Source organism: Schistosoma haematobium, chromosome ZW (assembly GCF_000699445.3).
Source record: "Schistosoma haematobium chromosome ZW, whole genome shotgun sequence".
Taxonomy (NCBI): domain Eukaryota; kingdom Metazoa; phylum Platyhelminthes; class Trematoda; order Strigeidida; family Schistosomatidae; genus Schistosoma; species Schistosoma haematobium.
In genome coordinates this window covers 81,303,779-81,329,957 of record NC_067195.1, presented here as the reverse complement: position 1 = coordinate 81,329,957, position 26,179 = coordinate 81,303,779, and the positions used below count along the sequence as shown (strand labels likewise).

At 33.3% G+C, this 26,179-nt stretch overlaps 1 protein-coding gene across 1 annotated transcript in view; it reads right to left on the bottom strand.

Moving 5' to 3' along the window:
• The window catches only part of MS3_00004521 (uncharacterized protein), a 136,344-nt gene that overhangs the window by 46,730 nt on the left and 63,435 nt on the right, over positions 1 to 26,179 (bottom strand). The window contains exons 5-6 of the mRNA XM_051212449.1: positions 2,839 to 3,057; positions 488 to 790 (exon numbers count right to left, since the gene is read on the bottom strand). Coding sequence (XP_051072633.1) covers positions 488 to 790; positions 2,839 to 3,057 — 522 coding nt within the window. The remainder of the gene's footprint in view (positions 1 to 487; positions 791 to 2,838; positions 3,058 to 26,179) is intronic.

Here is a 26,179-nt window from a genome sequence, read left to right as displayed (position 1 = left end):
GATGTACAAACACTAGGAATCGATAATGAGTTTTCTCTTTCAAAGCTCATTTCAAGACAATAAAGTTTTATAGGAGATAATTCCTAGCATTAAACGTATACGAAACGAGAAGTGTATGACACTTGAACTAAATTATTACAGAAACCTAATTAATGATTTAAAATCCGTTATATTCGTTACTTTTATATTGTTTCTTTGCTAAGCTAAACAGATCATCTACTTAGTTGTATGCTTTAATATTGTCGTGTATAAGATCAATAGACATATTCAGGAAAATAAGTGCCAAATAACAAGCATCACCAATTTCGCAAGTAATCATTTTAAAGGCACATTGTAATTGAATTAATGACTTTTAGGGAGTTGTCGCTAGTTTTTATCGATATAAGATCATATTTACATCGAAATAGCGGGTGCCCAATGAGGTATTCAGCGTATATTCTAGTTAGCACCGAAACCTCTCAACATACTCAAAATGATTATTACTTACCACATTTCCCTCTTGATTTAACAGTTAAATCTGTGGAATGTCGCTGACAAGCGCTTGATCGTAAATGACATTCACTACGATATGTTTGCCCATCTGATCCACATACATGCCCACCTAGACCATATTCTGGGCATGTAGGACATATACACTGTGGAATTGTATCGTCAAAAGAATTTGAAAGGTCATAAACGGATGCATCCAATTTACCGTTGGTTGAAGTGTAAACCATTGGATTTTTAATGCGAGAACATATTTCATATCCTTGGCATGGTTGATTAAGCAGCTTACAATCATTTGGCTTACCTTGAAAGATCAATAAAAAAGGATAGATATCTTTGGAATACTCATCAATTTATACCTATTTATTGTCTGAATGCCTTAGTTGTTTAACTGAGTTGACTGTTAACAAGGTAAAATGCGTCTATACCGATTAAAATAATCAAACAGAAAGTTTATTAAACGTTTAAATTAGTGTTGATATTTACAAAACCCAAATCATCTAGTTTTAGGTAAATCATGAACAAATCTAAGTTAGACTGCCATCGAAAACATGGAGAGACTGGACGGCCGTTCCGTCCTAGTATAGAACTCCTCAGGAGCGAACATCCACAATTCTACAGGCAGGCACCGAAACCAAGATGTTTGGTCTCGCTCGTGAACATTTAAACTCTAGACTACTGAGCCGGGATCGAATGGCGTACAAGTTTAACTTTACCCAGTCTACGACTGTAAGCGAACATCTTCTATTGTTTTCAGTAGGTACCTTCCTCATATCCGACACAGTTTTCAACAATCTACTTTTTAACTATGTACTATGAAATGTAATGAAATATATCCATTTGCAAAATCCATTCTAATTAAAGTTCGAGGGTTCTATGAATTTTATTTATTCGATAATATTCATCAATAAACAGTAATTATGAATGGATTAACTAACTTCATTATATGATGTAAAATAAATTTAATATTTAACAACTGGCATTTCAGAGTCGTAAGTTATATTGTGATTTACATTTTTATTCTTTAATATATGTCTATTATTTAGTTAATAACTAATCATCATACCACCTTGGTTATATATTTATTCTATTTTGTAATGACTTTTCATTCAGAATTCTGTAAGTTAATCAAGCATTCGAATATATCAGTTACTTCTGCAGTTTATAAGAATGTATGGTATCATGAAAACACTCTTTGTGATAATCATTGAAGAACTCAAAAATAATAAGACTTTTTGAATGTAACTCAAGATCTCGACGGTATTGAGGTAACTTTAAGACCCGAAGTTTCTTTGTTTACATCCAATTTGATGTTGTAATTATCTACTATTTAATGGTTCAAAACTTAAGTCGAATGATATGTTGAAAAGACTTTAAACCTGAGACTTTATATTTAAAAAGAGCTGTGTAAAACGTTCCTAGTAACATGAGTTTGATGGTATTACATTGTACGATGTATTCTATTGTATAAAAATGAAATGAAAATATGTAATAAATTTCAGTGTAATATAGTTCAACCAGGTCTGTTGTGAGATATCAGCTCACTGAAGACAATGATATACGGTGGCGCAACTTCGTGGATTGGTTGAAGTTAGACATTAACACCGTTGGATGCCGGTTCAGTGGTCTAATTGGTTAAGCGCCTGGCGCGAGACTGGTAGGTCCAGGGTTCGAATCTCGCGGGGTGCGGGGTTGTGGATGCGTACTGCTGAGGAGTCCCACCATAGAACGAAACGACCGTCCAGTGGTTCCAGGTCTTCCATGGTGATCTAGCTTCAATTGACTCATGATTTCAATCTGTGTAACATAGTTTTAGTTAGTTGAATACATAGTTTATATTAAGAACACTGGGATTTAGTAATTGAGTGTGAAGATTTATTTTGCATCGAAATTTTCAAAATAATAAGTTGTTACTGTAATACAAAAACATACATTTTTAAGGGTCTATTCTCTTGGATATTCAAAATTGTAAAAAAAAGTTCTTATATTCAACAGTAAATGAAAATATTACTCCAGTTATTAGCATCCATTTAAAATGTAATAGATCAGTGGTGGGTTTTTTTATTTGGTCATGAAAATGTTCCCTGTAAAAAAAGCTTTAGAAATATTGAGAAAGCATTCAGATAACACTGTGAATACGGAAGACTGTCCCGCTGTTTGAAGAGGTTGAGTGTTTTTTGGGTTGAATTCGTAAGTATTGAAAGGAAGACAGATGATATATCTGTGGATGATTGTTTAGCTCAAAAATCTTTCATTACTTCAGTTTTATGAAAAACATAGTAATGAGTTTGATTCATGTAATCAGTTTTTAAGTTATTGTTTAAAAATTTCTAATAAAAAATAACGACTTACTGCATTCTCCTGAATAAATTACACGAATTTCTCTCATTTTTTGACATGCTGTTCTTTCTAAATGGCATGTACTATCATAAGTTACTCCATCACTACCACAGACTGGAGATACAATCGATGGACAAGGTTCTGGACATGTACATTTAGCTTGACCATCTATATCAACTTGACATTTTTCACCTTGCCATCGACATTTATGATGTAAGCATGGATTAGATGCTGTATTATAAAAATAAATTAAATAACGAGAATACTAACAGATGGACAGAATTTAAAATTGATTCAAAGCTACTACGTAATAACCATTATTTAAGAAGTTTACTTTCATCACAGATTGAGACCAACTGAAGAAACATTGAGACTATGTTTCATTGAACAGCTGTTTCATTCAACTATTGAACTTATTAATGGTGGACATTCATGAACGTACTAGAGTTTAAATCTTGGATCTTCAAGTTTCCCAGTCAATTTGGATTTAGTTCTTGGTAGAGTCGTATATACTCACCGCTTTGGAAGCTCTTATCAGAACAAAACGATTATTACTTTAAACATCCATAGTGTTAAGCTCATTCATTCAAATTGTTTACATTATGGTTTGATATTTACAGATAATTATTTTTCTTTCAATTTACATGATCATTATTTCTTGTACGAAAAAGAAACTACTTCATTTCTGTTTTACACTTTTTCTTAGCATCGATTGAATACAGTATATTAATCTTTCATCATCATGATTATACTTAACTACATTCTCTTTCCTACCTTCTTATTTTCAAACTTAAAGTACTAAAAATTTAAACTTTTGTAACTATGGTTACCGCGCTTAGGTTGTGAAACTAAACAAATAAAAATGTATTTTTGTTAAAAATGATCTAAGTTACTAAATGAAAAAATGGTCTTCTTTATTCATAAATCAACATCATGTCCATATTTAGAATAATAATAATAGTGATAAAGAGACGTATTCTTTAACTGTGTGAATCAACTTAAAAATGTCACAATATGTACTTTAAAAAAATAACTTTTAGTTAAGAATACGTCTGAAGAATAAGTTTAAAGAGAGAAAAACAATCCCAACAGACATATCACTTGAGTAGATCAAATATGTTACCGTTTTAATCTTGTATATCAATAAGGACTAACTTAATACACATATCAACCCTTAATAAAATCTAAATAATTATAAACCTAAACTCATATTGAATGTTATGATGTAAGAAATATGAAGTTCATAAGGAACTGTTAAAACATTTAACAACTCATCCATAATATATTCATGAGAACAACGAAGTGATTTCCAAATTAGCATTCTTGATACTCTATTTGTAAGCATCATACAGAGATGGTGGAGGAGATTTGTAGCTTAGGTGAATGATTTTGATGGAGTTTTGTTCTCTGATTCGGATGGTTTAGTCGTGGAGCTTTCACCATTCTTCTGAACGACATCATCAGCACAAACTTCGGGTAGAAGTGAAGTGTGCTGATGATGTCGTTCAGAAGAACGATGAAAGCTCCACGACCAAACCATTCAGCTCAGAGAACAAAAGTCTATCGAAAAGCATCATACTACTACTACTACTGTAGTGAACGAGAACAACACTGAGAACAACCAAATATATTTTAATACAACGTTACAGAATATCTTCGCAAAATCTGAGAATTATACAATAAACACTTCATTTACAAAATATCCATAACTTGTACCAGACTTTAGGGTTTCTTCATTTCTATACCACTCACTCTCTGCTCTCATTCGCTTCTCTTCGATTTTCTGAACCTTCTACCGTCAGACATTTCATTTTCGATTGATGATATATACTACTTATATCTGTCGAAATCAGTAGCACAAATAACACTACTACTAGTTACAATATTGAAGTCTAATGGATGTCAGTTAATCAATAGGAGACAAAGAATTTCTTCCAATAATATGAAGTCATCTTGAATTATTTTTTGTCTTTCATTTTACAAACAAATGTTAGCGGTATCTATATTTTCTTCTTTTCTCTTTTTCTCTTTTTTTGTTGGTAAAATAAGACAAACTAAAAATATTTTAGAAGAATTATTGGTGTAAATCAGCATTGAACAAATACCTTGAATGTTTATACAGTTGGAATAAGAGGTAATAGGAGGAAAATGTGGCATTTTTTTCTCAAACTATTATAAATTTCTGTTCAAGAAAATGAATTACGAGTTTTATACAGTTGAATGAAATGAAATGCGACACACTACAGTGATGAAAATGTTTGTAGCTAACATGTAAGAATTTTCATAGAATGACTTTTCGGCAATATTTCATGTTTCAATAGTTGAGATCATAAGTCAATCAAAGCTAGACCACCATGGGGAACCTAGAAACAGTGGACGGCTGTTTCGTCCCATTGTGGGACTCCATAGCTCCAATTGACACATGATCTCAACTATTGAAATTACTACAATCTTCACGAAACCCCTTCTAATATTTCATGTATTATTTGTAGTTTATGGTACACATGAAAAGCAATGAAGAAAACACAGAAATCTCAAACACACTTTTTCATGAAACCATTGATTGTTGTTTCGAGTCATGTTATTGAGTGCAAGCTACTTGACTCATATATATATATATATATATATATATATATATATATATATATATATATATCTTTGTGGGACTTCTTGAAAACTAAGAACCATAAGACAATTATCATAATTTAATTAAGTAGAAAAATTGAAAGTGATGAAGTAAAACTATTCTTATTGGCGAAATTAAAAGACAGTTTGATATCAATGAAAATTGATGAAAGTTGTTCATTGCCTGCCTAGAACTTTCAGATAATCAAGATAAAACCTATTGATCTATACGTTTCATGGTAAATACATTTATGAAATAGCAAAATTATCATTGAATGTCATTGGTAATAATAGCCTAACTCCTGATGTTATTAATTAGTTTCAATAATGAATTATTACAGGAATTATTGGAGGTTATCTAACAGCTAGTTGTTAGGGAATACATGATTAAATGATGAAAGGAAAACTTTTATGATATAAAAATACAACGGTTAATTTATTAAAGTTTATAAATATGACTGAACAGTTATTTTTTCCCAATCCTCTCTAAATCCTTATTAGCTTTTCAAATCTCATTTTTGAAATAAACAGAATATTTTTTTTATGCAAAGATGGATAATGGCTAGCAGTGGAATCCAGGACATGCGTTTCGTCCTAAGTGGATAACGCGATGACGTTTGAAGAGAACGGTAAGGAGTTCGAGCCCCAGAGTGAACATCAATTCTGAGGTAGAGGTACATCCAGCTGACGAGTCCCAAATAGGGAGAAACGCGCGTCCTGCATTCTACTGTCAGCTACTATCCATCTTTGCATATAATGCTTGTGAATTAAGGCTATATCGAGGCAATACACACAGTATGCACATATTGTCAATAAGAGATTGATCAACTGCAATCCTAAACATCAATCGGAAGATACAAGCAAACAATACCAAGTGAATTCAGAATATTTTTTTAGCTCATAGTAATTAAGTAGTATATAACACATTTTTCACTATGCTGAAAAAATATGATAAATTTCCATTAGTAATTACCTCATTTACTTAATGGATGTGAATAAAATTCTATTTATTTACGTAACAAAAACCCCCATCTTACACGATCGTAGCAATGAAATATTTGATATAGGTTTATTTTAAATGTGGAAACTGATTTTTTTTTCATTAAAATTGTAGTGTCGCTTGCTTTGTTAAGCCCACATAACTTGCTCTAGCTTCTGGAGAGGCTAATTTACTCATTAATTTTGAGTTGCGTTTTGACCTCGTTCATTATTCAGTTATCAACCCTGACTGTTTTTTTATGAGTGTATGTGTGTTCATTTCCTATCTTACTCATCACATAACTGTAACTTATTTGTATCTGACTATAAATATTGATTGACGCTTGATTAAATTGAGTTGGCTCACACGCCTTCTCCATTGTGCGCCACCTCGTTTCACTCTATCTTCTTCATTTCCTTCGTTATATCTCTCTGATTATCTGCTCCCATCAACGATTATACAAAATATATGTATTCACAAATCCATTCTCGTATTTGACTTATTTAGTTACGTTATTCACTAACGTGATTTAAGTCAATAATTATATACAAGAATTGACGATATGTATATTTCAATGGTAATCAGAAACGATCAAACTAAAGTTAGATATAAGGCCACAAAATTGGTGAGCCTATCGACAACATCGTCTGATCTCATTGACGTCTAAATATATGGCTCCAGTGTTCAATAAATGTGTAAAATCTAATATTTTTGAACATTATTACATTCGTTTATTGGATGATAACTGTATATTAGATCATGATTTTTATTGAGGATTTCATTTTAATTCTCTATAACTATTTACAATGATCTTTTATGAACACATTAACTTAGAATATTTAAATTATTTTGGATTTAAAGAATGAAGTGAAACTTAAGGCTTGAAATGTAATCTTAAATGAAAATTTATGCTCTAATATACAACATGTAATTGCTAAGTGTTGTATATTACATGGCATACAATGGACAGCTCAGAACCAATTACACGATTTGGACTTCGCAGATGACCTAGCCCTCCTATCGCATAAACACGAACAAATGCAGATAAAGACAGCCAGTGTAACAGCAGTCTCTGCATCAGTAGGCCTCAACATACACAAGGGAAAACCAAGGTCCTCAAATTCAAAGCGGAGAACAGCAATCCAACCACTCTTGATGGCGAAACTCTGGAAGATGTAGAATCCTTCACATACCTAGGAAGCATCATCGATGAACGAGGAGGTTCAGATGCACACGTAAAGGCAAGGATCGGCAAAGCAAGGGCCGCATTCCTACAATTGAAGAACATATGGAACTCGAAACAACTTTCAACCAATATCAAAGTGAGGATCTTCAATACCAACGTTAAGGCAGTTCTACTGTATGGAGCTGAAACTTGGAGAACTACAGCAACCACCAACAAGAACGTACAAGTATTTGTAAATGGTTGTCTGCGCAAGATATTCAACATCCATTGACCAGATACCATCAGCAACAGCCTTTTGTGGGAGAGAACAAACCAGCTTTCAGTTGAAGAAGAAATTAGGAGAAGGCTATGGAAATGGATAAGACATACATTACGCAAATCATCAAACTGCATCACTAGTCAAGCCCTAACTTGGAATCCTGAAGGAAAGCGGAAAAGTGGAAGGCCAAAGAACACATTAAGTCGGGAAATAGAAGCAGATATGGAAAGGATGAATAACAACTGGAAGGAGCTGGAAAGGATTATCCAGGACAGGGTTGGATGGCGAATGCTGGTGGGCGGCCTATGCTCTTCGACGAGGAGTAACAGGGGTAAGTAGTAAGTAAGTAAGTAATCGCTAAATGAACTGATATATTACCCGTCCCTTGCGGGGCTCGTACCCAGTACCTGCTGGTTTCGCGCGCGAGCAGTTAACCATTAGACCACTGAGCTAGCCAGCATCCAACGGTGTTAATATCTAACTTCAACGAATCCACGAAATTGAGCGACACATCCACCATTGTCTTCAGTGAGTTACTACCTCACAACAGATCTGGTTGAACTCCACTGGTCACTACTTCTCACTAGAACTCCAGGATAAACCTCTCGAAGCCAGGTTTTCAATGGTGGTCTAGCTTCAACTGGCTCATGATCTTATGCATTGAAATAATTATCCACAAAACCCATCTGATATAATAATTTGTGTTAATGAATCGATAATAACTAATTAGTGGATTTATTCATTTGTGATGAAAAATAATATTGCTTTGTAATTTCTTATTATTGATATTAAGAGCTTCAATTGATCAGTTTTTATTGTCGTAAGTTGATGCCGAACAGATTAACTCTATGTAGAATTATATCACAAGTGTTAGTATATTGGTTATGAGTATGGGATTGTGGAGATTTTTGAATTTTGATTGAGATCATGAATCAATCATTGTTAAACCACCATTGAATACCTGGAAGCATTGATTGGCTGTTACATTCTAGTATGGGACAACTCGGCAGCGCGCATTCATGACCCCATACGTGGGACTCGAACCTAGGACTTCTTGGCCTCATTGGCGATCGCTTAAGTGAACCTGTATCCAACGGTGCTAATATCTAATTTCAACTAATCCACGACATTACGGAACCATCGTCCATTATCTTCAATGGGTAACCACCTCACACACGATACGAAGTTACACCATTAATCACGGCTTTCACTAGAACTCCAAGAATCACCTCTCAAAGCTAGTCACTAGTGACCACATAATAATTATCAGTATCGGGTTGTGGAGATTGGTCGCGCAATATCATGAATTGGTTGAAGTCGGACATTAACACCGCCAAATAACGGCTCAGTAGACTGGTGATTAAGCATTCGCGCGAGAGATTAAAGGTCCCGGGCTCGAATACCACGCTAGAGATCGTGAATAAGCACTCCCAAACAGTTCCATAATAAGACAAACCTACCGTCCAGCGATTCCAGGTTTTCAATAATTGTTTAGCAGTGATCAATTCATGATTTCAATAAAAAAGTAGTTATATTTAATGAAAACACTATAAAAATTTGATTCTAAATTATACAACGTCTATCTACTAATAAATACCATTAAGATTAGTTATAGCTTAAATGAATTGTTTTACCAAATGAATATCAGTTCTCTGTAGAATTTCGAAATAATGCATTAGCTAAATATAATTTTAGTTTTCTATCTCACTTGTCTAACTATGAAGTTATTTATTCTTGAATCTCTCTCTCTCTCTCTCTCTCTCTCTATATATATATATATATATATATATATATATATATATATAATAGTCTTCTTCCTCTATTCTATACAAACAAGCACGCTTGGATGGTCTGATTTTTTAAATTCCTAATGGTAAAATCTGAGAAATATTAAGTTTTTTTAAAGAAATAGTCTAGAATTTGATTTTTCTACTCTGATGAACACGTTTGGGAAATGATTCTAGACTGACAAAATAAAATAATCAAAAATTCGTCGATTTCTTTTTCTTCTCTTTTTCATACCTTTTATGTTCTTACAATTTATATTCTCTAAATAATTTTGTTTGATTATCATGAGGGACTGTTTCATTTAAAAGATTTGAAACTAATGAATTTGCTATGAGATTTGAAGATTTTAAATTTGATTCCTTGTGAATGAAATGATCAGTTAGTGGTATATGTTTTTTATTAGTTGGCTAACTGATACTTACTCACTGGTGCTAACATTGCTATTAAAGTTTAGTTACAGTGGACGGCTAAGATGCAGCTGGAAGATCTAAACTTCGCAGCTGATCTGTTTCTTCTATCGCATACGCAACAACAAATGCAGGAGAAGACGACTGGTGTAGCAGCAGCCTCAGCAGCAGCAGTAGCAACAGTAGGTCTTAACATACACAAAGGCAAAAACAAGGTGCAACAATCCAATCACAATTGACGGAGAAGATTTGGAAGATGTAAAAACCTTTACATATCTGAGCAGCATCATTAGTGAACACGTTGGACCTGATTCAGATGTGAAGGCGCGGATCGGCAAAGCAAGAGCAACATGTCTACAACTGAAGAACATCTGGGACTCATAGCGGCTGTCTGTAAAACAACACGAAGGTCAGGATTTTCAATACAAATGTCAAGACAGTTCTACTGTATGGAGTGGAAACCTGGAGAACTACGAAAGCCATCATCCAAAAAATACAGGTGTTTATTAACAATTGTCTGCGCAAAATACTTCAGATCCATTGGCCGGACACTATTAGCAACAACGTACTGTGAGAGAGAACAAACCAGATCCCAGTGGAGGAAGAAATCAGGAAGAAGCGCTGGAAGTGGATAGGACACACATTGAGGAAAGCACCGAACTGCGTCACAAGACAAGCCCTCACATGGAATCCTGAAGGTCAAAGGAAAAGAGGAAGACCAAAGAACACATTACGCCGAGAAATGGAGATAGACATGAGAAAAATGAACAAGAATTGGATGGAACTAGAAAAGAAGGCCCAGGATAGAGTGGGTTGTAGAATGCTGGTCAGTAACCTATGATCGATTGGGAGTAACAGGCGTAAGTAAGCCACCAATATATTCTGTAATTTTGTGGTGTACACATTCTAGAGAAAAATGTCCGCCTACTTATCATTCAGTTTCTTGGTCCAGTTAAAATAATTTATATAATTTTATCCAATACTTAGTGGTGATCTGGTTAAATCATTTACATTATTTAAAGATAATCACTGAATGTATACCGGCTTATAAGCAAGATTAGATTGATAAAATATTTAGAAAAAATGATCATACATTAATTGAAAGATAAAATTTTTAAATTATTTCGACTAAATACTTGTGAAAATATTTTAATTAATGTGAAGCATGCAGTATATGCGATTTAGTAATATATGCAAATCATGGATAAGAAGGTGGTATAACTACAATGTTATATGTATTCTAAGATGGTAGATGCCAGATCTTTGCAGCAGAAGATATATTACTTAGTGTGTTGACGAGAGTTCAGTTTAGCGTTTTACAGAACTTACATACTGTGTTATATGACAGCTATTGCCACTGTTTAGGGCTGTAGTACGTTGAAAGATTGAACTGTATGTTTGTTTTACAGAATGGAACGAAAGTTTTATTTATTCACTTTAGTGAAAATATTTTATTCATACACATGGTCAGTCGTCACAAGAATGGTTCTGTAGAATAGTATCTAATTGTGACTCTTAGTGACGTGGTCCCAAACTTCGTAACAGAGAACAGTTCCCTCTATGAATCCAGATCCAACTTGATGAGAGTCAGGCGGAACGAAACATGGCTAGTATGCTTCTTTTCAAATTCCTACAATTCTGTTACAGAAAATAAACTATAATACGGTTGTTAACTTATACGCAAAATTATTTATTTTGATACGTGTTTCAAGTTTAGACAAAGCTTGCTCGTTACATCTAAACTCTCAGTCACTAACAGACGATACAGATAATTTTCTGTGGGGCACGATTTTCTAATTTGTTGGACAGTGAAACACAAAGTTAAGCACTTGAAAAACATTTGATTTCTTTACGTTATTTATTTAAAGTTTGGATCAAATGGCCATAATTAGAGAACTACTGAGAAAATGTATCGCTTTATTCTGAATCTCTTCATAATCCTAAAGGCTTGAATTCTAATTCTGTTCTAACAAGGTAGAATGTTGAATAGGAAATCAAGTTTAACACTCCAACAAGTGTATATAATTTGATTTTATATTAAAACATCATGAAAAACAAAAACCCAATACTTTTTAGTTTTATAAAAATGTTACTTAATTCAACAATTCTATATTGTTGATATGGTAGGTGTGTGGAGATTTCACACTTTTCATAGTAATCTAGATGTTTAGAATTCTCGTGAGAGACCTAAGGTCCTCTGTTTGATTCCCAAATGCGGGTTAGCGGATGTACACTGCTGAGGGGGCAAATAGTAGCTCAAAACGGTCATTCAGTGTTTCTAGGTTTTAAGATCAGTTCGTGATTTACACTAGGAAAATGTTATATTAACCAATAGTTAAATTAAACTTGATGACGTAAGCTATTTTTAATACCCATTTTTTTAAAACATATTTTTATTGTAGAAAAAAGGAAAACATTTTGTCCTTGTGAGAACTACTTTGACTCTTCTTTATAAGGTTGCTCAATGAACAGAGACAATAACAAGAAATTCTGATGGAGATAAATTACATTTAAGAGGAGGAAGTCTTTTGTAAATCCACTTTTGCAATGGAAGCGGAAAAGAGGAAGGCCAAAGAACACATTACGTTGGAAAATAGAAGCAGACATGAAAAAGATGAATAACAACTGGAATAAGCTGGAAAGGATTATCCAGGACAGGGTTGGATGGCTAATGCTGGTGAGCGGTCTATGCTCCTTCACGAGGATTAACAGGCGTAAGTAGTAAGTAAGTAAGTAACTTTTGCAAGCAATAATTTTTAATCTGAGAAAAAATCAAAACAATTACGGCTTAAACTAGTTATTCACACCGACTCTTGCATTGTTAAACAATGTTACACACCTTTCTACTTTGCGCTACTCAAACCTATCTCCCAATAATTACATTAATAATTAAAAAAAAACGGTATAATCGGTTTTTAATACCGTTTTATGATGGATAAAAAAGCCAACAATTTGTTCTGTGAATACTTCTTGGATAATAATGTGCTTTAGTAATAACGCCATTACCAGTTTAGATCTAAGTGTCAATGCGGCTACAACCATAGATAATTTGTTATCACGCTATATCTTTATATATTTGAGCGGAAAAAGTGTACAACTACACCGTACTGAGCACCTAATTCGGTAACTGTTATGTTTTATAGACCGTAAATTATAACGTGATAAGATTGCCAATCTGAAAACCGACTTATACGACCTTGGCCATATGCCAAACCAATGAAGTGTCAACCAGCACAAGCAGCCTAGAGTCAACTCTGAGTCGTTATTGGTTCTTCTGGGCTGGCGCTGTCCGTTGCGTCCAGAACACAATATCAGATCCCACTGTATGAATCATGTTTTTCAAACATGCGCAGTTTATATACAAGCAAATTAGACCGCACCATACCATAAAATATAAAATAACAGTTATACAAGATCAGGCTAAAAGTGGTTGTGAGTGTGAGATACTGTAACTAATAAATTGAGAAGAACTTAAGAATAATAAATCATACAATAATAGTCAATATGTCAAATGGAAGTTAATAATAAAATGAATGTGAATATCGTCATCATCATCGCCTGTTACTCCCAATGGAGCATAGGCCGCTGACCAGCATTCTACAACCCACTCTATCCTGGGCCTTCTTTTCTAGTTCCATCCAATTCTTGTTCATTTTTCTCATGTCTATCTCCATTTCTCGGCGTAATGTGTTCTTTGGTCTTCCTCTTTTCCTTTGACCTTCAGGATTCCATGTGAGGGCTTGTCTTGTGACGCAGTTCGGTGCTTTCCTCAATGTGTGTCCTATCCACTTCCAGCGCTTCTTCCTGATTTCTTCCTCCACTGGGATCTGGTTTGTTCTCTCTCACAGTACGTTGTTGCTAATAGTGTCCGGCCAATGGATCTGAAGTATTTTGCGCAGACAATTGTTAATAAACACCTGTATTTTTTGGATGATGGCTTTCGTAGTTCTCCAGGTTTCCACTCCATACAGTAGAACTGTCTTGACATTTGTATTGAAAATCCTGACCTTCGTGTTGTTTTACAGACAGCCGCTATGAGTCCCAGATGTTCTTCAGTTGTAGACATGTTGCTCTTGCTTTGCCGATCCGCGCCTTCACATCTGAATCAGGTCCAACGTGTTCACTAATGATGCTGCTCAGATATGTAAAGGTTTTTACATCTTCCAAATCTTCTCCGTCAATTTTGATTGGATTGGTGCATTGTGTGTTGTATCGGAGAATCCTGCTTTTCCCTTTGTGTATATTGAGACCTACTGCTGCTGAGGATGCTGCCACACCGTTTGTCTTCTCCTGCATCTGTTGTTGCGTTTGAGATAGAAGGGCCAGATCGTCTGCGAGGTCTAGATCATCCAACTGCATTTTAGATGTCCATTGTATCCCGCGCTTCCCTTCAGACGTTGACGTCTTCATGATCCAGTCGATCACCAGGAGAAAGAGAAAGGGTGAGAGTAAGCAACCTTGTCTGACACCGGTCTTTACTTCGAACGAGTCTGTAACCTGTCCTGCATGCACGATTTTGCAGTGTAATCCATCATATGAACACTGTATGATATTGACTATCTTCTGAGGCACGCCATAGTGTCGAAGAAGTTTCCATAGTGTTGTTCTGTCCACGCTATCAAATGCCTTTTCGTAGTCAATGAAGTTGATGTAGAGTGATGAATTCCATTCAATTGATTGTTCCACAGTGATCCGTAGAGTTGCGATTTGGTCTGTACACGATCTATCCTTACGGAATCCTGCCTGTTGGTCACGAAGTTGGTTGACTACGCAGTCCTTCATCCTGTTTAACAATACCCTGTTGAAGACTTTTCCCGGTATTGAGAGAAGAGTGATGCCCCTGTAGTTATCACAGTTGCTGAGATCGCCTTTCTTCGGTATTTTGATCAGTAGTCCTTCTTTCCAGTCTTTTGGTACTTGTTCCTCATCCCAAATCTTATTGAAGAGAATGTGGAGTATCCTTGCAGTTGCCGCTACGTCTGCTTTTAGTGCCTCTGCTGGAATGTTGTCTGGTCCTGCTGCTTTGCCACTCTTGGTTTGTCTGATGGCCATGCTGATTTCTTCAATTGTTGGTGGACCAACATTGATTGGGAGGTCCGTGGGTGCTTCTTCGATGTTGGGTGGGTTCAGTGGAGCTAGTCGATTCAAGAGTTCCTTGAAGTGTTCTACCCACCGGTGTCGTTGTTCTTCAATGTTGGTGATTATCTTGCCTTCCTTATTTTTCACTGGTCGTTCTGGTTTGCGGCGATTTCCAGAGAGTTTCTTTGTCGTGTCATACAATTGTCTCATGTTTCCTTCTCTTGCAGCCTTTTCCGCCGTCGTTGCTAAATCTTCCACATATTTACGTTTGTCGGTTCTGATGCTCCTCTTCACTTGTTTGTTTATTTCCGTGTATTCAACTTGTGCCTGGAGTCCCTCCGGGGGCTACTGCCGATCCCAAGCCCGGATAAAGGAGGAGGGTTGGGCATGGGGTTAGCGTCCCCATCTCGTAGAAAACTAACTCGCTAAAAAAACGCTAACCAGAAGTAATTATAATTAATGTATATTCACATTTTTCTGGTTTTTTTAAAACGCTAACCAGAAAAATGTGAATATACATTAATTATAATTACTTAATAATTATCCAATAGGAATATATGTTATAATTTTCCATAAATAATTCCTAGTTTGGTGTGTGCCACTGACCTCGATAGATATAATTAGTATGTAACATTAATCAAAAGTGAAATACCTGACAGCAGAAGGTTATGAAGATCAAAATAAAGAGAACAAGAACAAAGAATGATTGTTGTGAAAACGAAAGACCAACGACGTCTTAAACAATTAATTGAAATTTCACAAATGAAGTATTTACTGTATGGTTCCCAAATTTTACTAAAATGTTCTGTGATTTTATAGTCAAATACATTCAATTGTCCCCATTTGTGTTCTCGTTCACTACACTAGCAGTTACCAATCATTTTTTTTCTTCATTAGAATATAAACAATAACAATTAAGCTAATCACTATGTTATTGTAAAATTTTCTAACCTCAAAATCTATCATTAAAACTTTGAAAAGACAAAAAACGAACCCCACCATAAGCATTTAAATGTCAGCGTTTATTTAAATTCCTTTTTGGAATTAATGTACCTTTTTGCCATAAGGAAAAAAAGGTATCATGGATTAAAAAATTTGTAAAGAAAATTTACCCATTATTTCATAAAAATGGTATTTCTTTTGATTCTTCTCAACAGACATATTTTCTTGACTAAAATGTCTTTCTATGGTTAATATCATGAGTCAGTTGAAGCTAGATCACCATGGAAAACCTGGAACCACTGAACGGCCGTTTCCTCCTACAGTGGGACTCCTCAGCGGTGCACATCCACGACCTCGCCTCCTGCGAGATTCGAACCCAGGATCTACTGGTTTCGCGCGCAAGCACTTAACCACTAAACAATTGAGCTAGCCGGTATCCAACAGTGTTAATGTCCAACTTCAACTAATTCACGAAACTGAGCGACACATTCACCATTGTCTTCAGTGAGCTTTAACTGACTCATGATCTTAACCGCTGAAATTATTATAATATCCACAAAACCCATCTGACATTAAAATGTCTTTGTTTTTTTACTGTTTCTTTGCTTGTATCTTGATGTTTGTTCCATTGTGGTTTTTCTTCTCTGTTTCAACAAAGTGAATATAAGTTTGTTTATCTTTTGTCATAATCAGTTATTTTAAAAGAAATGTTAGTTTTGTCCATATTTTTTTTGTATGAGAAAACTTTTATGAACTAGTCCTAACTATTTATTGTTTCTTTTATTTGTCTATAGTTCTATGTAAGATATTTAATATGGTGGAGAAGATTTGTAGCTCAAGTGAATGATTTCGATGGAGTTTTGTTCACAACCAAACTATCCAGCTTAGAGAACAAAACTCCATCAAGATATTCAATAATAATAATAATAATAATAATAATAATAATAATAATAATAATAGTTAACTGAGTCAATTTTTCTTCTATTTTGTTAATCTAATGGTTTACTCGAATGAAAACTTTACAAAACATAAATAAGCAACATAAATACACACACACTGTAGAAGAGATTAAGTTTCATTTTTAAATGAAAAATAATAAACTGTCGTTTTCGCATAGGACTCTTTAGCTTTACGTTGGGAAATGGAAGTAGATTTGAAAAGGAACGAATTGGAAAGGATTGCCCAGGACAGGGTTGGATCAAAAGTGTTGATGGGCGGCCTATGTTCCTCTCCGAGGAGTAACAAGCGTAAGTATATAAGTATGTCTTTAGCTTTGTATATTCATGAAATTATCTGCTTTATTAAGCTACAATGCAATATCTTATGAAAGTACGCACAATTAATAATTTGAAGTATCTTAAAATAATCAAAACTATCGTAGGCAGATTATTGTTAAGAGTTACTTAAAATGTACTGAATATGCAAGTGAATAGATAGTTTTCTAATAACCATACAGTGTATAACGATGAACGATAGATGATTAAAATATTACACACTTTATTCTAGGTGTATATTTAGATATATTTCCTATTTAATTTATAACTAAAAGCTGGGTGATGGCGAAGTTTGTAGCTCAAACCGAGATTTCCATAGATTTTTATTATCTGAAAAGGATGATTTAATTGTGAAGCTTTCATCATTCTTATAAATAACATTATCAGCACAAACTTCAGATAAAAATGAGTATTCGAATTTCTCCACACATAACTTATATCTTATATTATTGACCATGATCTTAATTGGTTACTGCTCACCTATAGTTAACTAAATATTTATGTTGATAATCTTTGATTTAATTTTTAATCCTATATTAAACCGTGATATTTGGATAGGTTTAGATGGGTTTATTAGTAGCACAGAGAATGAGACTCCACTTACAGTTGGGTAATAATTTTAGCGGTTTCTAACTTGAGTAACTAGTCGTAACAAAGTAACAACAGGTTCTCTAATTTGTCTCTGTTATCTAGTTAGTAATTTTACTACATCAGAGATTTCAACTCGCTGATCAATCATTTAATTGTTTTCAATTTTTACTCATTTTAAATTTAGCACAATTAATGGATTATTGTTAAACGGGAGAAAAAAACAAAGTTTAACTAATATTATTCATTACGTTGCAAATTAACCACTCTCCTTTATATCTCATCTGTGACAAATGTACGTCTGGCGCGAGACTGATAGGTCCTGGGTTCAAATCTCGCGGGGTGCGGGATTGTGTATGCGCACTTCTGAGGAGTCTCATGCTAGGATGAAACGGCCGTCCAGTGCTTCCAGGTTTTCCATGGTGGTCTAGCTTCAATTGACTCGTGATTTCAATCAGTGAAATGTACAACTGATTTTATAATTAATATTACGCAATCAAATTTTTATTACATGATTTTTATCAATCCTATTCTTTTGTTAACCATCTATATGATGGATAACATAACTGTTGATATAGAAGAAATGATTAAGGTATCTATTAAATTTGATATGAATTAATTTTAATGATCTACACGTGGTGGAATAATCCTGGAAGAGGTGGTAAGATTTGTGTACCTGGTCAGCCTCAACAATAAATAAGAAGGATCAGATGCTGGAAGTGGATTGGACATGCATTGTGGAAGTCATAGAACTGTGTCACAAAGTGAGCTGTAATTTGTATTCTTGAATGGAAGGGGAAAGAGGAGGAGCGAAAAACATAATGTATCTGGAATTGTTAGAAGACATGAAAAGAATGAATATCAACTGAAAACAACTGGGAAGGATTGTCGATGACAGAGTTGAATGTAGAATGCTTGTGAGCGGCCTATGCTCCTCCATGATGGGTAACAAACGTATGTAAGTACAAATGAGTTAATCACTAACTACAGTTTAAATAATGTCGATGAATAGACATTTATTCGAAAATTAAATTCAAGACTTGAGATCATAATCATGAAAATGTTTTATTTAACATTTACAGGGAAATTTCAATCATATGAAAAATCATGAAAATGTATCTACTCAATTTGAGATTTGAGATATTTTTCCCCACGAAACGTAGTCGTTAACTAATATACTTAAAAATATAATTCTCATCACGGTTACCTACATTATCAACGAACATTCTACGTGTAATCTGATCATCTGAACAAACATTAGACACAAAGATGAATGACAGGGTAAACATGTGTAACCTAGTTCTTCTTGATAAAAATTCACCAAATAGATAATCTACATTCCTCAGTGGGAAGATACAAGCCAAACATTACCAAGTGGATTTAAATTCACCCCATTGCACAAGCAAGTGGCTATCAAGACTCAATAGCTGAGTGGATAACGCGATGGCGTCTGAAGCGAATGGCACTGGGTTCGAGTCCCAGAGTGAACGTCAACTTTGAGACTCAGGTACATCCAGCTGACGAGTCCCAAATAGGACGAAACGCGCGTCAAACTGGATTCCACTGCTAGCCACTATCCATCATTGCCTACAAAATAGATAATCTACAGTTTTAATTTTATTTCTTTCAAATTGACAGTTTTTCACCTTATTAATTACTAGTTAAGAGTATTCGTTATCTGAATTCCATCAAATGAAAATTGATTAATTCATAGATAAAGAATTGAGTTAGCTACTCTCGTTTTTTGTTTTAAATATTCCCCGGAGAAAGTTTTTTTTCAAAAATAACTTTTGTACTGTATGTATAATTAGTCTAGTCTTTTATAATTTATTCTATTATCTAATTGTAATCGACATTTTAAGCTTAGAATAAAGTTTCTGTATGATTCCCTTAGAAACATTTATTCAAGTTCAGTTTTTATTTTACACGGTTATATCCCCCTCTTCCATATGCCTGATTAGCCTTTGAACTTAAATCAAAGCCAAAAGGAATTACTTTTAGTGTGATGGGAAAAACATTTTATCAACTACTCATTTGTACATATATATATATAGGTATTTCTTGAGTGGGAATCGAAAATGATTACTGTAGTTTACAACTAGGCTTTGAGAAAATTTTTATATACTTTTAAAGATACCTCTTTTTTATACACCACTTCTAAATTGGCTCAAACATTTCTAATTATTTTAGATAGTTACAAGTTGTGGGTTCGATTCCTTGTTTCTTCATAGTTGAGATCTGTTAACATGAAACTTTGTCATTTTTTAGTGAATCTATAGTTGATGTTAATTCATAATAAAAACCACTATGAGTATGTAATAACATTTATGATAGTATTGAGTAAAGCAATTATTTCTGTCTTAAAAAACAAACATTAGTTTTTATGAAGATACTAGTGATTTAAGTTTGGTTACAAATTAGTTTCAAACACTTCAATACGAACGTCAAGGCAGTTGTAGTTGTACTGTATGGAGCTGAAACTTGGAGAACTAATACAACCACCATCAAGAAGGTACTAGTATTTATAAATATTTGTCTACGCAAGATACTCAACATCCATTGACTGGATACCATCAGCAACAGCCTTTTGTGGGAGAGAAAAAATCAGCTTCCAGCTGAAGAAGAAATTAGGAAAAGACGATGGAAATGGATAGGACATACATTACGCAAATCATCAAACTGCATCATGAAGCAAGTCCCAAGTTGGAATCGTGAAGGGAAGCGGAAAAGTGGAAGGCCAAAGAACATATTACGTCGGGAAATAGAAGCAGATATGAAAAAGATGAATAACAACTGGAAGGAACTGGGAAGGATCGCTCATGACAGGGTTGGATGGCGAGTGCTGGTGAACGGCATATGCTACTTCACGAGGAGTAACAGGGGTAAGTAGTAAGTAAGTAAGTAAGTACTTATTGGTTAAAATTTTTATTGATTAATAATATAAACTATTCCAAAACTAATTTGATATAATAAAAAATTACATAATATGAATGTATACATTTTAATGTTTTATGATTTCACAATAGGTTTCACCTAGAAACCAATCGATTAAAAGTTAATACATAATCGTTGGTTGATAAACTATTATAAGAAAGTTTTATCGAGGGGATATATGAAATCTTTAGAAAATAAGTGTAGCTAGTATTATTTTAGAGATTTTATATTCATATCCTAAGGGTGTATTAGAATATGTAAGCAAAGTTCAGATCGAATATGAACTTAAATATTATAATTATTGCGGTTTATCATTATAATGAATTATTTCACTTAGTAATCAATAAAGTCATATTGATAAGATCAATTTGTACCAAGAATAATGTCAGGTTATTTTAATCATAACTGATAATGAAAAATAGTAAAAAGAAAACCGAATTGAAAAGAGACTTTTCTTTTTTATTTAGTTCATTATTATCTTTAAAATACTAAGTGAGAAGTTTTCGGTGAGACTATAATTTATGGGCAACTTTTGAGCGACGCTAAAAGAGACTTTGAGAATGTTCACCTACATAATACGGCTAAATAAGGGTTATAAACCAGTGTGAGGAATTATGATTAATATTTACAGTTGATAGTTAGGGTTAGCAATAAGAAATGGGGTTTTCATCACAAACTGACATAATCTATAAGGCCAAAACTCTATTTAGCCAAATGAATGAATGAATTTTGTGCCAAAATTCAAGACCTGTTATCGTAAATCTGATTGGTTCGTCCATAAATTACAGTCTCGCCAAAATAAACTGTAGTAGGACTGGTTATTAAATTAATTTAACTATGAATGTTTAGTTCTACATCGAGACTATAATTTATGAACGAATCAATCAGATTTCAGTGAGCAAGTCTTGGATTTTGGCGCGAAATTCATTCAATCTTTTGATTAAATACCATTTTGGCATTATAGCTTATGACCGTTCATGATGAAAACATTAAATCTAACTTCTAACCCTAATGTTCAACTGTAAATTCTGATCCTAATTTCTCACACTAATCTATAACCCTCATTTAACTTTAGTAAATAGATGAATATTCCAAAGTCATTATAAAGCTGCTCAATGGTCATCCATAAATGATGGTCTTACTAATTCTGCTTACTTCGAGTAAATTTAGATAAGTTTCTGTAATCTTATTTTGTGGAAAAATGTAAACAGAAGTTGATGATAACTGAGAATCAACACCAGTTCAAGAACTATCCTAAAAACTATTATTATTATTATTGTTGTTATTTAGTAATGGCTTTATTCAATATTAAATATTGGTACAATACAGAATTCTCAGCATAGGGTATTTCAACGAGTTTCTTTTACAAAAACAAATACAAAAAAAGGAAAAGAAAAAAATTAGAAAAAGATCTGAATCTGTACAAATTTTCAAATTAGAGACATATTTAAGAATACAGGTCATTGACTAAGTTAACTCTAACACCCTGATCGTCACAGAGTATATTTGCTAGGTAAGGCATTATAGAACTCTTATACCTTTGCTTGCATGCATGGATTTTAATGTATTTACGTCTTGTTCTACTAAAAGATATACAAGGAGAAAGATATGAATGAAGAGGATATTTAGTATCTGATAGGGAAACACATTCCAGGAGTTCGTAAGAATTTAGATATCTATCTACAATCATATTAATAATGACTTCAAAAGATTCACCGCGCACATCTCCAGTACTCTCCGCAATACAACTGCAAGGTTAATGAAGGTAATGGTGTATATTTTGAGAACAGTACTCTGCTTTGAAATAATGTCAATTCTGCTTATACTTTTCGCCTTTACAATATGCTTTAGATTAATGATATCTTTGTGAAAAATGAATCATATATTTTCAAATAATGGGCCATCTTTTTAAAAATATTCCTCAGTTCATTTTGTATCATTTTGAATATACCTGTAAACTATTATGTAAGTTGTAATTATTTTCAAAATGTGTATTATAAAAAATAGAGTTAAAGGCCTAGATACTTATTTTATTCGAATTGGAAAATGAGAATTTTTAAGTCTTACAGTGGGCACTTATTTGCAGTTTAATGATTTACATTTCTAAATTAAGTTAATTTGATGATAACATAATCCTCTGCATCCAACATCATTTAACAGTTACTGTCTATTTTCCAAATCAATTGACTTCATAGGTCAAGGGGTTTTCATCTGACATTATATATATATAATAAATAAATGGAAGAGATACTAATTACAACTAACAGACCACTAACTGAACAAGGAATAATATCATATTTATCCATTCTTTACTACAGATAAGAATCTTATCAATCAAGTTAAAACATTTTGATGGAATTTTGTTCTCTGAGCTGCATGGTTTGGTCGTGGAGCTTTCATCGTTCTTCTGAACGACATCATCAGCACAAACTTCAGGTAGAAGTGAAGTGTGCTGATGTTGTGGTCCAGAAGAACAATGAAAACTCCACGACTAAACCATCCAGTTCAGAGAACAAAACCCCATCAAAATCATCCACTTGAGCTACAAATCTTCTCCACCATCTCATAATCATTAATCTAAATGTGTCAATATTATATGTATTATATTAAAGTATTAAGGTAATGTACAATATTATTATACAAATTAATGTAATAAATAAATATATATTATTAGCTTACCACAACTTCCTCTATATTTTATACTTAAATCAATCATCATAGTACATGCTTCACGACGTAAATGACATATTGATTCATAATCACGATTATCTGTACCGCATATAGGTCCTTTATCTATTGAATCACCTACATCATAACATGTATTATAACAAATACATGTTGGTCTTTTAAAATCTATTGATGGTATACACCATGCTTGAAATGCACATGTATAATTTAAACATGGATTATGTATATTTGATGAAAATCTATATTGAAAACAATTATTATTATTATTACTTATTTTATGATTGTTATGATTAGGATTATTATTTTTCATTGTTTTATCACTATGTAAGTGATTAGTTTTATTATTATATGGATTAGCAATTATGACATTTATATTGATAAAGATTGTTATTAGAAAATCAATAATTATTCTCATTTTGATTTCTCATTAAAATAAAAAAAAGATATCAGATTATGAATTTTCTCTTTTTTCTTTTCTTTTTTCTCTTTTTTTTTAATAGAGAAAAAAAGAGTAAATATCCTCTCTATTATTTTATTGGATAGTTTGAATTATTTGACAATTTTTCCTTTTTATCCATAAAGAAAAGAAATAAGGTATGGCTTATATATGTATATATATATATATAAACATGTATATACACTTATCTAATTGTAATATATATATGGATCATTAAATTGGTTGGATACATTGTTCATTTATGTCATTTATTATCAACAACAACAAGAACAGCAACAACAAAAATTCTACAATTTACAAAATGACAAACTGTCTAGACTTGATAAAGATTGATATATTAATCAATGATAAATTAATTTGTTTTTATTGAATGATAAACATTTAATAGAGATATGAATTATCCAATGAGAGTTCATTTGATTAAGTAAATAACAGTTAAACCATTATAATATTGTCAACCAATTATGATAGAAGAGTAGATAACAATTATATATATATATATATATACATAAATGCACATAATATTTTATTGTAATGAAATAGTATTAGTAATAATTCACTTGGTATTGTTTTATTTGAATCTTCCCATTTATGTTTTAGGACTGAAATTGATCAGTCTCTTATTGGCATATGTTCATACTGTGCGTATGCCTCGATATTGCCTTAATTTACAAGCATTATAAGCAAAGATGGATAGTGGCTAGCAGTGGAATCCAGGACGCGCGTTTCGTCCTGTTTGTGACTCGTCAAGTAAAACAATACCAAGTAAATTAAACTTCACCCAAACAAGTGGCTATCAGGACTCAGTAGCTAAGTGGATAACGCAGTGGCGTTTGAAGTGAACGGCATTGGGCTCGAGTCCCAGAGTGAACACCAACTCTGCGACTCAAGTACATCCAGCTGACGAGTCCCAAATAGAACGAAACGCGTGTCCTGGATTCCACTGCTAACCACTATCCATCTTTGCTTATAGTATTGGTAATAGTTATGATAGCGTTGAAAAATATGAAGTGTGTACTTACTTATTTACCCATCTACTTAATTACTTACTTACTTACGCCTGTTACTCCTCATGGTGGAGCAATAAGTGTATAGAATTAGATAAATAATAATATTAATATTATTGTACCAAAGAAATGAGAAGAAAGATTTTGTTGATATTTTAACTAATTAATTTAATAATATATGTCTGTATTCAATTGATATTTATTTTAAAATTTGAACTTATGAATCAATTGAAGCTAGACCAAGATGGAAAACCTGAAAGCACTTGACAACCGTCTCGTTCTAGTATAGGACACCTTGGCATTCCGCATCCACGATCTCGCTCACAACATTAGAACTCAGCACCCATTAGTCTTCTGCGCGAACGCCTAATCTCTAGACCATTGAACCGGCCGGCATCCAACAGTGTTAATATCTAATTTCAACCAATACACTAGGACGAAACGACCGTTCAGTGATTCCGGGTCTTCCACGGTGATCTAGCTTTAAATGACTCAGGAATTCATTTATAAACTTACTACAATATCCACAAAACCCCTCTATGATGATATTTATTTTATTTATCACAATACTTTCATAATAATCTTAGCGATAATAGAAGAGATTAGTTAGATATTAACGGTAATTTCAACATTGATTTTATTAAACTGTATTTTTTGAAGAGATACCTCAGTGATATATTTGTTAATGATGAATACAAAATATATTGAATATACACTTTTATGGGGTTTTAATTAAGCTTGTGTTTATGCTTAACCATTTGTGGGAACAAAAAATTGGTTGGAAGCACATCCAACTTTTGGATCGAGAATACCACATCTGTTATTTATTATGATACTGTAGTAAACGAAGACTTGATGGGTATAATCAATTTATTGTTTAACGCTAAATTACACAATGGCTTAATAAAATGTGAACATTATGCATTAAATACACTATTTCCATATCTTCTTTGATTTGTCTCCTACAAACTTTACTGCCCTTTCATCCCTGTTGTTAATTTGATTGCTATTAGTTTTCTTCTCTCTTCTCTTCATTTCAATCTTTTGTTGACAGACGTTCAATTGTCGATTGGTACTATGTACTAATTATATCTGTCGACATAAGTGGTATACACCACAATACTACTGAGGTGTTAGAAA